Raw genomic sequence first — 16585 nt, 5'->3', positions numbered from 1 at the left:
ATTTTTTGACATTTGTAAAAATGTAGTTTTCCATAGATGTTGGTAGACTTGTACAGGCATTGAGCATATAGTATAAAGTAGATCATTGGCATATCTTCACTAATTGCATATAACTCAGTATAAACCTATTCTACTTCATTCATACGTTCTTCTATTCATACAGTCCAATTTCAACTATGTATGTCCTAAAAATGAAAGAAGCCTGACAAATTTTGAAACCTTGTTTACGAATAAAAAAATGCAAATAATGTTCATGACAAATATTAGATCTAAAGGCAATATTCTTTTTGTTGGATCTGCAAGCAGATTATGCATTTTACTAATGCCAGAAAAGGTGCATTACTATAAGTCAATTATTCCTGGAGAAAGCTGTTAAAGGTGAGCAGCTTGTTGATCTACAAAACTTTACCTTGGCTCTCCTACATATAAAATGAATCTTAATTATGCTTTTGTAAAGTTAATGAAGAAAGAAAAGCGAATATTTCAGTACCTAGGGAACAGGTTTCCGTAAATGGCAAAAAAAGGTATTTTTGGTATTAAGGTATTTTTATTTGTCCTCTATTAAATTCCAAAAACTTTCTCATTAAGTTGAGAAGGATGTATGTGTTTCTTTAAGAAATATTGCATTAATCTTACTGGGAAGCAGGAAGAAGTGATCAGAATGTACAATTTAGTAACTGTTGCAATAGAATGAAACATATTGCCATAAATATATTTCTCCACAATATTTGGATTCTTTTCCAACAAAGTTAGGAGCTGTGTTAGGTGAATATGGTGAAAGATTTCAGCAGTTAATCTGAATCTTTGAACAGATATATATAATGAATGTTTCAATCATTGCAGAATTGAATTGCCCTACTTTTACCTAGGTAATAGGAGTTGTTGCTGATGTATAATAAGCGATTAATACATTGATACACAGTTCATATTATAGATTTACTTACATTAATTTATTTTGTTTGTTTTGTTTTGTATGCATTGAATTTGTCTAGTTTGTGGGTCTGCACTGTCCTGTAGTGACAGAAAAATGATATTCTTTTTGGCCCCAAGAATTAGCATTGTTTATTTTCAGACATATGTTTCCTGCACTGTCAAAACTAGAGGTTTTGTATATACTGTACACCCGGGATTTGCTTGAACGTTACATGTCTCTAATACACTATAATGCATTTAGTAGGAATCATGAAATAATTTTATTCAAAAGGAACTATATATATTTTAAATAACTTTATTAATAATATTCATTCATCTATGGAATTTCAATACTACAAATTTTTATAAAGTATGCCATAGCACTTCTTACTTACATAGGAAATTCACACAACAATTGAAATTTTAATATTCAAATATTTGTAAATAAATACACAATAGTGTAAGAAGATACTAGATTAATATACAATATTTTAATTGGTGTTGTCATTATATATTACAAAAGGTGATTTCTCAACACCCCTAGTATCTACATAAGGAATGATTACATCAGATAATTTGCTTACATCTGCAGGAACATTATTACTATTTTTAAGGAACAGAAGTAGATTCTGCAAAATATGTCCATTGGTTTGGAACTCAGCAAAATTATATAATTCTGAGAATTTGGTCAAATATTTTGGATTATTTTGAATGTAAGCTAATATTGAATCCTTGGCTTGAACAACATGACTTGGAGAGTTCATTTTCAGATTATTAAATATCTGGTTAATATCTACAGCAATATGTGCACGAATGTTTCTTTCTTCTTGTACAACAAAGTCAATTGGTTGTGCACCTTCACCTTCAATGTTTATGATAGGATAAACTGTGGTAATGATATCCTTTATACTCGTAGGGACATTCGAAAGAGACTTAATGTTTTCTAACATTGCTCTAAGAAATTTCCCTCTTGTGTTATGAACTGTAATGTCGATGGAGAATGGATGTTTCGAAAGAACTTCTCCATTAGATACGAGCCATTGGAAAAGGTTATCAATCATAGCTCTGTGAGATTCAGGTAACTTATCAATAGGAATTGCACGGAATGAAGCACCTAAATTTATATGAAAAAATCTGATTCTTGACGATGATTCTGGTAATAGGACTTCTTCAACCCGTTTTGATGTTACCTGCTTGAGAACATCTAGTCCTTTTACAACAGACGGTTCTATTACAAGTGTTTGCCAGTTAAAGGAATTCCCAGCTATTAATTCAGCATGTATGTCACTTGTTCCAGGAGAACCAAATGAATCAAAGATGGACACATTTCGAATAATTTTCCCATATCTTTGAATTTTGCTTCCAGTTTGAAGACGGATAGCTTCGTCTGCATTTTTATTGAGGGTTTGTAATGATCTAAACGTTAAAGGTTGCTGAAGAAAATCTTGTTGAACTAAAGAATTTCCTTCATCTGTGGCTAGAACAGGGATAGGTATCGTAAAAGGCTTTACTACTGCACGAGGATAAAACAAAGGGATTGGAATATTAATAAAATGAGGCTTTATTGATTTCAACATCTGATATATCGTGGATCCTATATCTAATGCACATCGTATACAACGTTTCCCACTAGCTGCTGAGGCATTTTTGAAATGTTTCAGTACTTCCTCTAAAATTAAGACATCTCGCTTGTTCAAACCTTCCTTGCTTATAGAGAAGAACAGTGATGTCAAATTCTCTTGAATGTTCTTGTATTGAGTAGTTATGTAAACGGGTGACATTTTAAAAGATTCTTCACCAGGACCATCGTGTCTAATGTAGGCAATTACTTCCTTTGATATTTTTGTGAACTCGTCTCGTTTAAGATGTCTGCATAAATACATCAGTAAGTCCGCAAGAACCTCATCGCGTTTTGTGTATGCCTGAAAGTTAAAATCCTTAAGAAGCACTAAAACTTCAGGGCTTAACATAATAGTTTTCAGATACTCCAAATATGCTGTTGGCACATTCGGATCAAAAGCTTTGAAAAGGTCGTCTGGATCTATTTTGTACGTTTTAGTAACGCTTTTATCAACTAGTTCAAGCTCTAACATGCTCTTTTCTCTGCTCTCTAGTAACTTGGCAGCTTGAATTCCTTCTATCGCCTTAAGAGGAATATGAACGAGATCTTGTTTCATTAATTTGGACTCTGTTAAAATTGCACTCGCCGAGTCCACTTGCTTATAGTTTACTGCCAAACATTTTGCAATGCACATACTAGGTTGTTTGTTGAAAGAAGGTAAGGTTTGGTACGATTCCATGTACTTTTTAGTTAATTTGGCATCAAATTGAGTTACACTAAAAGCCTTTACAAACTTTTGTAACTCATCTATCTCTTCTGTCTCGAATTTTATCATTTCTTTCTCTAGTGTTGCTTTCATGAGATCGACAAGAAGTGGTCTTGGGTTTAAGTAAGTGTGAAAAGGAAAATATTGTATTACGTTATTCCAATTTATTTGCTTTGTTGAAATAATAATGGTCGTATTTAACACTATTTCCGTAAGTTGTGCAGAAAGTTCGAGAGAACCAAATCCCTCAAATAGGTTTAATACTTGGGTAGTAGTTCTTGTAACAAAAGAAACACCTTTTTGGTGATAATAGTTTGTACGGAGGTGAATTAGTGCGGATCTTATTAGCGGCTGAATTTGATGACTATCGGACAAACTAAGACTTATCTTTCGTAACACAGAAATCATTCCTATACGTTTACTTTTGTGTACTGAGTATATGCTTCGAATATATTTAGGTATAATTGAAATTGTATTTGTGTCAATGGCTTCTTTGATGATATTAAGAGCTTGTCTGACATCATCAGGAAGATCTGTATGACTTACTTCAGGGAAAAGGTTGTCCAAATTATTCTTAGAATCTAATGGAAGTTTATGAACTCCACAAATTTGTATCCCGTCTCTTTCGATGTGCGGTACAAGCTCTGTTATATGTTGCAAAATTTGAGAATCGAGTATTCTGTTACTGTCTCTTATGTTTACAAGTATCTTTCTAAGCATGCTGTGCAATGAGTTGAATTCATTGGGTTTAATCTCTTCTAAAATACCATCTACACTCTCTGCGTGCAAGATTAGTTTATGAGCTACGAATTTAAGTATTTCGCGAATATCAGAAGGCATTCCGTAAATATTCACATTAAGTAGGAGATGGGCAAGAATGTAAGCATTAAATTTAATTGTGTTAGTTCTAAATAGTTCGAAAATTCCTTCATACAACTGATGTTGCTGCTCGTAAATTTTACCTGATTGACTAATGTGATTACTTAAGTCGGAAAATAACCTAGTGATCTTCCATTCACTTGGAAATTTCATTATATTTAAGGACAAAAACCTTTGAGTTTTACAAAGTAAATACTCTACGTTTAAATCATGGCTTTCTATTCCTTGTATCACCGTAAAAATTTGAGAAACGTATTTAAGCGGAGCTGTCCTACTAAGTCTGGTCAGGAAAGTCTTAAGTTGTGGCTCATTGTTGATATGTACGTATCCGTTCATATCCGCAACAACATCCAAAGTATCTATTTCACGTGTTCGAAGACCTTCTTTGATATCTTTCAGTGCTTCCCATAGTTTGGAAGTGACTTTCAGTGAGGGATTTTCTAAAATCGCTCCTAGAACCATGATGACGTTGTGTCGGAGAATGGTAGCAGAGATGAAAACGTGAGTGATCTCATCGTTGGTAGGTATAGTAGCTCCAAAGGCACTCTCATTCTCGTTGTGTATGGAATGATTTGATTCGAAGTTCTGCAAAGAAAGAATTGAAAGAAAATCAAGGTTATTAAGCTAAAACACAAAGAAGCTCAGAGATGAATTGAAGTATATGCTTTTGGAACGCTAAATTAATTTCCATGTTCTGAACGCTACGTATGACGAAATAGCTTTTACTTTAGAGGTCATGTGCAGTGTTGCCAACAAGTTGACACAAAAAAATCGCTAAATGGGAGATGAAATTATTCCAATTTTGGGTTTTAAAAGGTCGCTAAAAATTATTCGTGGACTTAACGTATTTCTCTCTCTCTCTCCATATATATATATATATATATATATATATAAAATTAGATCTGAAATTAGTTCAAGTCACAGTCTTAACGCTACAAAAAAACGTATAAGTAAAGACGTAATTGAATGAATCATATATAACTAATAGTAATAACCTATGTCATTTATATCACAGTACTTTAACAAAATTTCGTTTTTAGCAGAATATATATTTCCTTTATGATCCATTTCACTTCAACGAAATCAAAAATGTTCCTCCAAACGGAAGCTCTGCAAACTAAAGGGCATTTGAAGGTTAGGATTGGTCTCCGTTATAGGGCAAATGTTAACAGGAATCAAAGTATGATTACATGCTGTAAAGTAGATTTGACTACATGCTGTGTGCTTGCCCAACTTGCTGATGCTTGAGCTGATTCAAATAAACGAAAGGAAAACAGACATACATCTAAACTATTTCGAGCTAAGAAGAATAAGTTATTTGCAGCACAAAAGTAGCTAGATTTGTAAGTCGCTAAATCATCACTTAAAAACCCTTTAAAAAGTCGCTAATCACAAGTTATTTTTTGTAGCTATCGTAGTAGTTGAATCCCCTAGATTTAGCGACTTTTCCCCAAATTGGCAACACTGGTGATGTATGATCAGCATTTCGACTCTGTTATTGTTAATTCTGACAAAGAAAGGACATGAACATGTCATCCGGACATCCGAATCGAACCTAGTTCATTTGATAAACATAACAATGATATGTTCATGCATAACAAATTAGGTGCCACTGACAACGGAGTAAGTCCCTGGGACCCTTTAACACCGTTAATATAAAGAAAATCGTAGACTCTCAGTGAAATAGCTATTTCATCATCATTGTTGATTGGTAGCATGAAACAATCTTTCCAGAGATGCTATGTATTGGGATCCATAACGTACTTGAACAGGAAAAATTGGGAAAATGTCAGGAAAATTCCCTCCAGAAATCCCTCCCATCAACTTTGGACTCCTCTGCAGTGGCCCTAGGTAAAAGCACAAATCCGATTGTATCTCAAAAAATACTATAGGGAATAAGAAATGTGTATACCAAGTTTTGTATTGATAGACGGAATAGATATGAGGGAAAAGCTTGTACACCAATAGCGTTGTAATCTCGTGATGTTGAGCGGTAACGTTTTCTAGTATGCGATGAATAAAATAACTTAGCAAGCAGCCTGTATGAAAAGTTGCTAGAATAGCTAAGAGTTACCAATATCTTGGAAAGAAATTAAATAAGAAACGGTACTTAAATAAGAAAACTAGAACACTAGTGGCATCTATTGGCATCAGTCGGGCAGGTAGCGCATGTAGAGACATCTATTAATTTAGCTGTGTACTATATTATAGCACAGTAATTATTATTTTTATTATTATTATTATTATTATTATTATTATTATTATTATTATTATTATTATTATTATTATTATTATTAAGTAATACATGCACATTATTTTCGTTGTTCACACTTTAAAGGTATTAGGTGCTTGAATTAATTCTCGCTGTTGATGAACATAAGGCAGTAGTTGTGTTATTACAGCACAGCGGACTGTGACAGCATATCTATTTGGAAGTGCTATCCTTGGGCTATCAGAGCACTATTTGACCTTCGAGTGAAGTGAGAAGAACATTTGTTTTCAGTGTCTTGAACATGGCGGGTTTTGTGCCTGAAAAACAACATTCCGGGAAACGCTACTCTTCTGCTTCCATCTTAAGAAATCTGCTGCAGAAAATTATCGTTTGCTAGTGGAGGCGTATGGAGAGCAAGCTCTATCGGAAACAACGTATAGAGAGTGGTTTCAACGATTCAAAAACAATGATTTTGACTTGAACGACAAAGTGAGTCCTGGTCAGCCAAAAAAGTTTGAAGATGGAGACTTAGAGGCACTACTGGAAGAAGATTCATCTCAGACGTTTAAACCGTTGTCTCAACTCTAAATGTTGATGAATCAACTGTTAGAAAGCATTTAAAATCGATCGTAATGATCCAGAAAGTGGAAAAGTGGATGCCACATGAATTGACGAAAAGACATATTGCGAACGTTTAACCATTTGTGAAGTGCTGATTCAGACATAAGCGAAAGTCGTTTTTGCATCGCATTGTAACCTAGGTTGAAAAATGCATTCGTTACAATCCCAAGCGCAGAAAATCATGGGTGAGGCCCAGAGAACCATCAACATCAACACGAAAACCGGACATTCATCTAATGAAAATCATATTGTGCTTTTGGTGGGATCACGTCGGTGTGTTTTATTATGAGCTGCTTCCACCGGGTCAAACGATGAATGCTGATCGTTACCGAATACAATTACTGCATCTGAATCAAGCACTTCAAAAAAAAACGACCGGGGTATGACTAGAGACACGACAAAGTGATTCTGCTTCATTACAATGCCAGACCACATGTTGCAAATGTAGTGAAAGAAACTTTAGAAGGATTGGGACGGGATGTTTTACCCCACCTGCTATATTCACCAGACGTCGCCCCTTCCGACTACCATTTGTTTCGATCCACGCAGCATGACCTTTCTGACAAACACTTCAGAACTGTCGAAGATAACCAAAATTGGCTAGATGGATGGATTGCCTCACAGGAACCCGCAATTTCCTATCGCGGAATACATTTATTACCCGATAAGTAGGAAAAGGTTGTAACTGCCGAGGGACAGTACTTTCAGTAGAAGATATTGTTTTGTTCTTGTGGAATGACAATTTATCATTGGTATAAAAACAGTGGGAATTAATTCAAACACCCAACAGTTAGCATTGAAATTGTTTTGAACATTGCTTTTTTCTTTTAATTTTTTCAGAATGTGTTCTTAGGAAGAACCAGCCATCTGTGCAATGGGACTTAACAACAGAACCACACTACATCTATTCCATTTCTATTGAAGGCAGTGTCTAATGATTCCGGCTCATTTTTTGTATTCTTATTAATCTATACGTTTAATTATTCTGAGCTGGGAGTGCGTATTGTTATCAACTCTATAGGTAAGTTGAATTTTCTTTTCCCTTTAACCAGGGCCGGATTTCCCAATAGGCCCGGACCTACGGGCGTAAGCTCCCAGGGGGCGCATGGCCGAGAGAAAAAAAGTAAAAAAAAAAATATCTAGAAATAAAAATAAATATCCATAACTTAACATATTTTTTGAAAATGAAATGAAATGAAATCTTTGAGTTTTACGTCCCACGATTATGCCGGTTAGGCTAAAGGAGACGGTGATTATGAGAAATGAATGAAAATGGTGGAATGAAGAAAGTGGGAGGAAACGGGAGAACCCCTAGAAAACCCACGCACACGGTGTTTGTCCACCACAAAGTTCACTTGGCGGGAGCAGGGTTTGAACCCGTGACCCCATGCACTAGAGGTGAACGCTCTACCACTGAGCCACCGCGGCCCCACATATTTTTTGAATTGGTTAAAAAAATCAGGCTAATAAAGCATTCTGATTTTGAAGTTCATTGGAACAAATAATTGTTGGTAAAGTTCAACAATCTTTTGTTAATACATTAACGGTATTTTCTTAAGCCCAGAACCAAGTAAATTCCTCAGAAAATTTGCAATGCTAAAATTGCATCGTGGAGTGGTGTTTAAGCAATTAGCACATAGGCCTCATATAATTTTTTAATAAAGGTTTTTAGGAAAGTAACTTTAACCAGACTAGGGGGCGGAAAACATTATTGGGCCTAGGGGCTCAAAAATGCTAAATCCGGCCCTGCCTTTAACAGCTTCAGTGTGGGAATGTAATGCTAATATTCTAGTAACTTAATAATACTCAAATAACGTTTTCAAAGTCAACAATATTGTTAGAGTTCCACGGAAATAAACATTTCCAAAGATGAGATACGTACTAACCATGCATCTTATTAAGCTGAACAAAATGGCATATTAGTGGAAATCCTCATGCGTAGTTTTCGAGAAAATCGACAAGAATGATTTTTTTTGTGGACGTAAAAATCGATGCTATGTGATAATTACTAAACGTAAAACTAATACTAAAGAATGTGCTTGGAATAAGCTCTTTTATAATACCAGCAACACAACATGCATTGTAGAGTTAATGAGATATACTAAAAAAATTATGATTAACTCCTAAACGTAATTTTCATGTAACTCTACTATTATCCAGAGTTAAATCATACCAATTGACAGTGTAAATAGAGCTTAACAAAATGAGATGTCTGAGGGTACATTGTCATGTGTCATCATCATACGTATTTCACCATTATTGGCAGGTCACTTGTTGCAACTGACAGGGTTCCATGTTCCATGGTCTTCCGCTAACCTCTTCGTCCTCAAGTATGATTTTTCTGTTTTGATATTGTAAATTAATTGTATTCTCCTTCGCCCTCTCCCTCTCTTTCCTGCCACCATACGCTCTACCACGTGTCTCATGATACAGTTATTTCTTAGCCTATGTCCCAACCAGATTCTATCCTCTTCTTAATAATATCTAAAATTGTCTTTTCTCTTCTACCTTCTCCAACACCCTCTTATTCGCTTTCCGGTTGACCCAGCTAATTCTCTCCGTTCTTCTCCACACCCAAAATGTAAAAGCTTTCAGTCATTTTTCATGATTTTTGTGTAATGTCTATGTTTCTGATCCATACAGCACATTATGAAGAGTCTTGTTCTTAACTCATTATTCAAGATCCCACAAAATAGTATTTTCTTCCTCCTGAAGGCTTCTTTCGCCATTCCTATCTTTGCTTTTATTTCACGTTCACACTTCATATCATCACTCATAATACTACCCAGGTATCGAAACCTATCATTTCTTTTATTTTCTTCCCTCCTACTTCTATATTTGACACCGACCACTTAGTTCCAGTAATCATGGCTTTCGTCTTTCTAACATTTTATTTTCATCCCATATTCTTAGCTCTTCTTCAAGTTTTCTAATATCTTATAGATTTTCTCTTCAGATTCTGCAATAAGCGCCATATCATCTGCAAACCGTATACACCTAATCATTCTACCTCCTATTGAAATGCGGTCTTCATTATGTGGGTTCCTTTTCATTATCTGGGGCCGCGGTGGCTCAGTGGTAGAGCGTTCACCTCTGGTGCTTGGGGTCCCGGGTTCAATCCCAGGCCCCGCCAAGTGAACCTTGTGGTGGACAAACACCATGTGCGTGGGTTTTCTCGGGGTTCTCCCGTTTCCTCCCACTTTCTTCATTCCACCATTTCATTCATTACTCATCATCACTTTCTCCTTTAGCCTAACCGGCATAACCGTGGGACGTAAAACTCAAAGATTTCATTTCATTTTTCATTTTTTCATTATCTCTTCTAAACAGATATTAAATAATGTAGACGAAAGACAGCATCTACTCAAATTACTCTCTCCTTTGTCATTTCCTCCCCTATTCTAATTTTCGAAAAAAAAATCGAAAATAACCATTTTGCATGGCGTTCGATGACAATATGATAGAGTAGGATTGATAGTTTTGCTGGAATAGATTATTTATTTAGTTACACACTGTAAATAAAACTATATGTTATTAAGTAGCAGATAATATCTATCTTTGTAGAAGTTCTCGTTACACTGGGATAATACTATTAACAGTGACTCATATATTCCTAATAATGGCACATACACTCTTAACAGTGACTCACATGTTTCTAATAATGAGCCATATACTCTTAACAGTTACTCATATATTTTAATAGTTAAACAAGTTCCTAATAGTCACACATACAGGGTGCCGAAAAAATCCCGAAACGGTCCAATATCTCGCGAAATATACAGCAAAAAAACAAAACCCCGTGTTAAAAAGTTTTGAAAAAGCTATCCAATAATACCAAACGCAACACCCTATCGCCACCCCTTTCAGATTATCGGGGTAATTTTAAAATTTTAAACAAAGAGCACCATTTCTTGTTGCACATTCGGATTCTCCAGAAAAAGGGACAGGAATTTGATCCAGAACTAAAAGCAGTACCTCGATTTATTAATATAGAAAAAAAGGTCTAGTGAAGTAAACCTTGGAGAGAAGAATAGAGACTTGCTGAGGAACTATAAAGTGAATTAAATGAGACATTGACAGTAACAAAAGATAGAAGGGAAAACATAAATGTAATTTATATACAGAGTTGTTTCATAAAATAAATTATTTCATACAATATATGTTGGTGACAAAAGTTTTTATAATAAAATAGACAGAAATAAAAGATTTAGATTTTTGTTCTGTATAAAATAATTGATAGACAAATTATTTTTCCCACTCATAGATTACAATTTATTCGTTTATATTTTTTTTTTTCTCTCGGAGCTAGAGGAACATGTAGGAATCTCATTTTTAATATTTCCTATAGCATTAGTAGTATCATATTTTATTGCAAATTTCATGTATAATTAGTAATAATTAGTTAATTTTCAAGTTTTAGTTTATGTCAATTAGTTAGTGTAACTATCTTATATGTGGGCGTAGTGATACTAATGATCAAGTTTGTTACCCATCGAAATACATATATTTAGGAAAGTTCATCTAAATTATGTGAGTTTATATTATTTTAGTATTCTCTTATTCTAAATATTGATTTCGTTAATTGTGATAAATATTTTCTAAATTACTCATTCAAAAACTTCGATTATTGTTAAAGCTAAGGAGATTACAGAAGGTCGTTTTACGTCCATGGTAACGAAGTTTGACCTCATCTCACCTTAAGAAAAACTGTGATGCCACCAGATATTGTGTTCCAGGTAATATTCCTGTCTTACAGTAAGTCTCTGCAGCGCAGGTTTCATTGTAAAAGACTGCGTTAAAGAACACTTTGGTCCAAATGATCCCATTTCTCCTGACAAGCTTTCCTAAAACCTTCAATTGTGCGGGGAGTTCTGCTTCTCATGGCCTGTTTCCACAACAGAAACCCACAAAAATCCATGGGAGGGACATCGGAAGATTTAATAGAAATGTCTGTAAAGGGTATTGAATGAATACCCGTTTCACGTGCCATCCAATTCATGTATGCCTGCGTGGACTTTGCCGTATGACTGGATGCCTTGTTCTGGTTGATGACAACGCGAGACGTCTCGCTGCCATAGAGAGAAGGAATATCATATCTGTAGAGTGGCTCCAAAATGTTCTTCTGGTAATAGACAGCATTGATCTTAGCCTTTTTGGCCACTCTGTGCAATGAAAGTTCGCCGTTATAGCAGTAATCATCAACAACCATGATCCCACATGGAAAGCTTTCAGCACATTCACGTACCCAGTCGTACCTCTGAAATCACGTGGACCTCTCTTTTCTGTCACATCCTTACAGATACACCTATGCTTTTACAGTGACACTTCATACTTCCAGCGGTCATCAGCCAGATGGCGTTCGTAGAGCTTTCGGCTGTTGGTCTTCCTCTTCTGGATATGGGAAGCAGGCAGCTTATGAACTTGAGCCTTTTGCTTCGGCAGGAGTTATAAATCTTTGCCAATGATGCAATTTACAGTTGCGGGAGAACATTTTACTCCCTGTGCAATCGTTCTTTGTGTTAATCGAGTTTTCACGTGGCAGCTGGAAGCTCACTTTCTGCACAACACGGGAAGGACAATTAGGCTTCTGATATGTTCGAGGTCCACTTTGACTGGTTCCAGTAACAGGTACGGTGCATGCTTTTCGGCGATTCAACACTGCGTTGATACCCTTCTTGATGGAGGCTCTCGTTTTGCATTGTTTAATTATCTGGCTATAACGATGACCAATGACGGAAAGGCCATAAGTGTACCACTTCCAGAAGACTGCGATTTTCGGTGCCCATGTAACCACCCATGCTCACATTATCCGTCGTCTTTACAAGTAAACACACAATACTTTCGTACTACCAGTTCTGATTGCTCCCTGCTGTGAACACGTGCTCATTGCTGGTGTTCGAAATTGCTACTACGAACGTGAAACGACCTTCTGTAAGTTTTAATGTAACGTTGCCATGGTAACAGGTATGTTAACTTCTGATTTGCTAAACGCCTGGGGTTGAGACTAGCTACTTGATCTTGTTTGAACAACAAAGACAGTCGTGCAAAATTTCTTCTTCTAAATATATGTTGCAATTTTGCTAGTTTTAGCATAAGTAAGGTGCGTTAGACACCTGAAGTTTAATTAGTAAACCCAAAAGGAAATACTGAACTGAATCTGTGGAGGGAAATCTACTAAAGAAAACAACTGAAAAAGTATCAGTGACACAACTTGTTTCATCTGTTGCTGTTTGCTGTTTAGAAAATCTTGAGTAGTACTGTATAGTAAGCTAAAACATTATTTTGTTTGAGACTTTCTTCAAAATCAAGGTGAAACTAGATATAACGTTAGGAAAGTTTTAATAGTGTAGTTCAAATTACTTTTACTAAGTGGAAGTTATATTTTGAAAGCATCAAAATAGCAACGAACATGATTTGTGGCAAGGTTTATTTTAGTTTATCCTTCCACGAAGTAAAATGGCTGTACTTCTGAGCATTGTACAATATTTTACTACGTATTTAAATTATTAATATCTTAGCAGAATAAAAGTGTCTTGGCGAATAAAAATATAATTTTGTTTTTTTTTTTCAATTCAATGAATTAAAAATTATGGTATTGATAAAAATTCTTCAAACCAGTTTTGTTCCGCAGAATGTAACATATTATTGCAAATAAAATCACAGAAAATTAATATCAATGGAACAATGAAACACGTACAGTTTAATGGACATTTATATTATTGATACTTATATTTTATAAACTTTGTTTGTGTGTATAAAATTATTACAAATATTTAGATCTGATTATCTTCCTATTTTGATTCTGGTACAGATGCATGCTCAGTGGCCCACAAAATATAATTAAATTATTGTTTCGATAATATTTGGGCTAAAGTTTTTCTGAGTGGGAGGCATTATTATCTCTGTAATCCTGAAACACACTCTGAATAATTTCAGGTTTCTCGTTCAGTAAGTCTCTATCGCACTTCAGATTTACATTGTACAATTGGTATTTGTTCCGAAGTTGGACATCCGCCTGGTTTTCGACAAAAAAGCATAAAAACAGCTACGAAAATTTGAAAATCGTCAACTTTTAGGACGACTGTAAAAGAGTATAGTAGAGTAGAGTAAGGTAGGGGCGGGTTAGAAGAGATTAGATTAGGGAAGATTAGGGAAGTTTGGACTCATTTTATTAAAATTAATATTGTAATATTTCGTGCCTGCATAATGATACCAAATGGAGCGTCTCTGTACACTCGCAGCCATGTTCAAAATACAAATGCTCGTTACTTTACGTTACAAGCACGCGGTAACCTTAAGCGAAGTAGTTCCCTCCGCTTGCCAAATAGTTAAATGTTTATAACGGACTATTAAAAAAGAAGAAGAAGAAGAAGAAGAAGCGCCCTCCTTACCTATTATCAAGCACACAAATGAGCAAATTATCAATTTCTTGGCGGTAAATTTTCAAAATTTTGCTGGAAACGGACGACCAACTTTGGAATTTAACCCGTACAATTTTGTTTTGAGCACTGTACAAAAGATAAGAATGTTCTGGATAAATCAAAAAGTGTTGGAGAATATGTTTTTTTTAATTCAATGACCTCAAATTTACAGTATTGACAAAATTCTTCAAACCAGTTTTATTACGTAGAACAATACTTTTTATTGCACATGTAGTCACAGTAGTTAAATATCAATGCAACAAGTACAGTTTAACGGATACTTTCATTTCATTTAAAATTATTCTTTGCTGGTGTTTACAAAAATAATTCTCACAAATATTTAGCTTTGATTATTTTCCTACTTTGATTTTTGGTACAAATGCATGCTTAGTGGCCCAGAGAAGATATATATGTATTTAAATAATTGTTATAAATATTACGAGAATTATTATAAGTAGTGAAATGTGAATTATGGAATATGAATAGTACAAGAAATTTCTATTTATTTATGGGCCAATATTAGAGTAAAGTAGTGATGTATTTTACAATATATATATAGAATCCATACAAGACTATTACAGTATTTTAATGACATGTATATTAACATTGCATGTATTGAAAATAACAATTTAATATTTCATAAACTATGCCTGTAAACATCTAAGCACAACGTTTATTTTAAAATGTGAATTTTTTTGTTTAAAATTTAGAAATTACATAGCTAGTGAAAATCAACCATTAACAAAATTGTAAATTAGGCCTAATCTAGACGAGTTATCACTAGAAACTCATTGAAAATTTTATTTTTCTTTTAAAATGCCCTTATATAATTTACTGTGAATAAAGATTAACTTAATTAACTATACAATTTTATTTACGTATTTAGCTAAATAATTTCATTGCATTTTGGGAGTTATTTTATAAGAACTCTTCACTGTATTTGCAATTATGAGAAATTAAGTTTTCAAACTAGTAGCAGCAATAGAGTTCTTATGTGTACAAAGGTGAACCTGAAACATATCTTCTAAATTACAATTTGACAGGCTTATAGTAAGTCATATATATATATATATATATATATATATATATATATATATATATATATATATATATATATATATATATATATATATATATATATATATATATATAATTTTAAGTAGAATTTAGTTTTCTAACATTTGTAGGGACATAATATTTGCTAATAGCAGCGAAAATGTGGCCCTATATTAAATATCCAATTTACACAATTTATCACAAATTTATTACTAATGTTAGTATTATCAACACATGTACAGTTTAAGTAAGTAGAAGTTACAACTGTCTGTATATTATTATCAACTACTTGGATCACTTCCAACCAACGAATTCGATTTCTGAGTTTTGAACGTCTACCCTGGCCAGAATTGATGGTAACCCATAAAATAATCTTGAGATTTATTGTTGTCTACCGGACGGACGGTCATACACAGAGACAAGGAAAATATACAGGGTGTCTCAAAAGTCCTCCTGACAGGGTAACTCTGTTATTATGAGAGTTACAACAAAATGTAAGATGAAAACCCATTTCCAAATATGATGTTTTCAATCTAAAGTGATGGATTTTTTTTAATCGAACGAGATGTTTGGACTGTACACTCATTTATGTGCCCAATGTTAAATGAAAATGCAACGTTGCCATTTACCTGGACCCACAACATAAGTTTATGAAATTACTGTTTGAAACGGGGGCTGGCCTTCGACATGTTAGCGCAAAAGACAGTAAGACAGTACAGCCCAAACGGCTAGTCCGATTTATTAAAAAAAAAAAAAAACAACAATCCTTCACTTTAAATTGAAAATATCATATTTGGAGACGGTTTCCCCTTTTCACATTTTGTTGTAACTCTGATAATAATATAATTACTATATGTCAGGAGACTTTTGAGACACCCTATATAAAGTTTTCTTTTCCGTAAATCGAACATCTTAAGCCTTAATCACTGCAAATGATAAGCATAATACGTTTGAAATTCTCTATTTGCTAATTACCTTGTTCTCATATGTGTTTTGAACTCCAAACAGGAAGATCAACAACCAAATCATGGTGATTGTCATTGATGACTCAATAAATCAACATACTAGCACGTGAATATGAGATTAGTTTTCCAATATACGTCTTCGTTCATACGTATGTTGTTAGAACAACACAAATATCTGTTAGAAAGGAGGAA

General features: G+C 34.3%; 1 protein-coding gene across 1 annotated transcript; it reads right to left on the bottom strand.

Moving 5' to 3' along the window:
• Positions 1–1335: 1335 nt before the first annotated feature.
• LOC145692855 (uncharacterized) lies at positions 1336–16585 on the bottom strand. The gene is made up of 2 exons (XM_081768374.1): positions 16404–16585; positions 1336–4703 (listed from the first exon to the last, which is right to left on the bottom strand). Exons 1-2 carry the CDS (start codon positions 16467–16469, stop codon positions 1404–1406), a joined length of 3366 nt encoding a protein of 1121 aa, XP_081624500.1. The 5' UTR covers positions 16470–16585; the 3' UTR covers positions 1336–1403.

The sequence above is a fragment of the Thermobia domestica genome, chromosome 8, assembly GCF_964235325.1.
Source record: "Thermobia domestica chromosome 8, izTheDome1.hap1.1, whole genome shotgun sequence".
Classification (NCBI taxonomy): Eukaryota; Metazoa; Arthropoda; class Insecta; order Zygentoma; family Lepismatidae; genus Thermobia; species Thermobia domestica.
The sequence above is the reverse complement of the archived record's forward strand: the minus strand, read 5'-3'. Positions and strand labels throughout refer to the sequence as shown.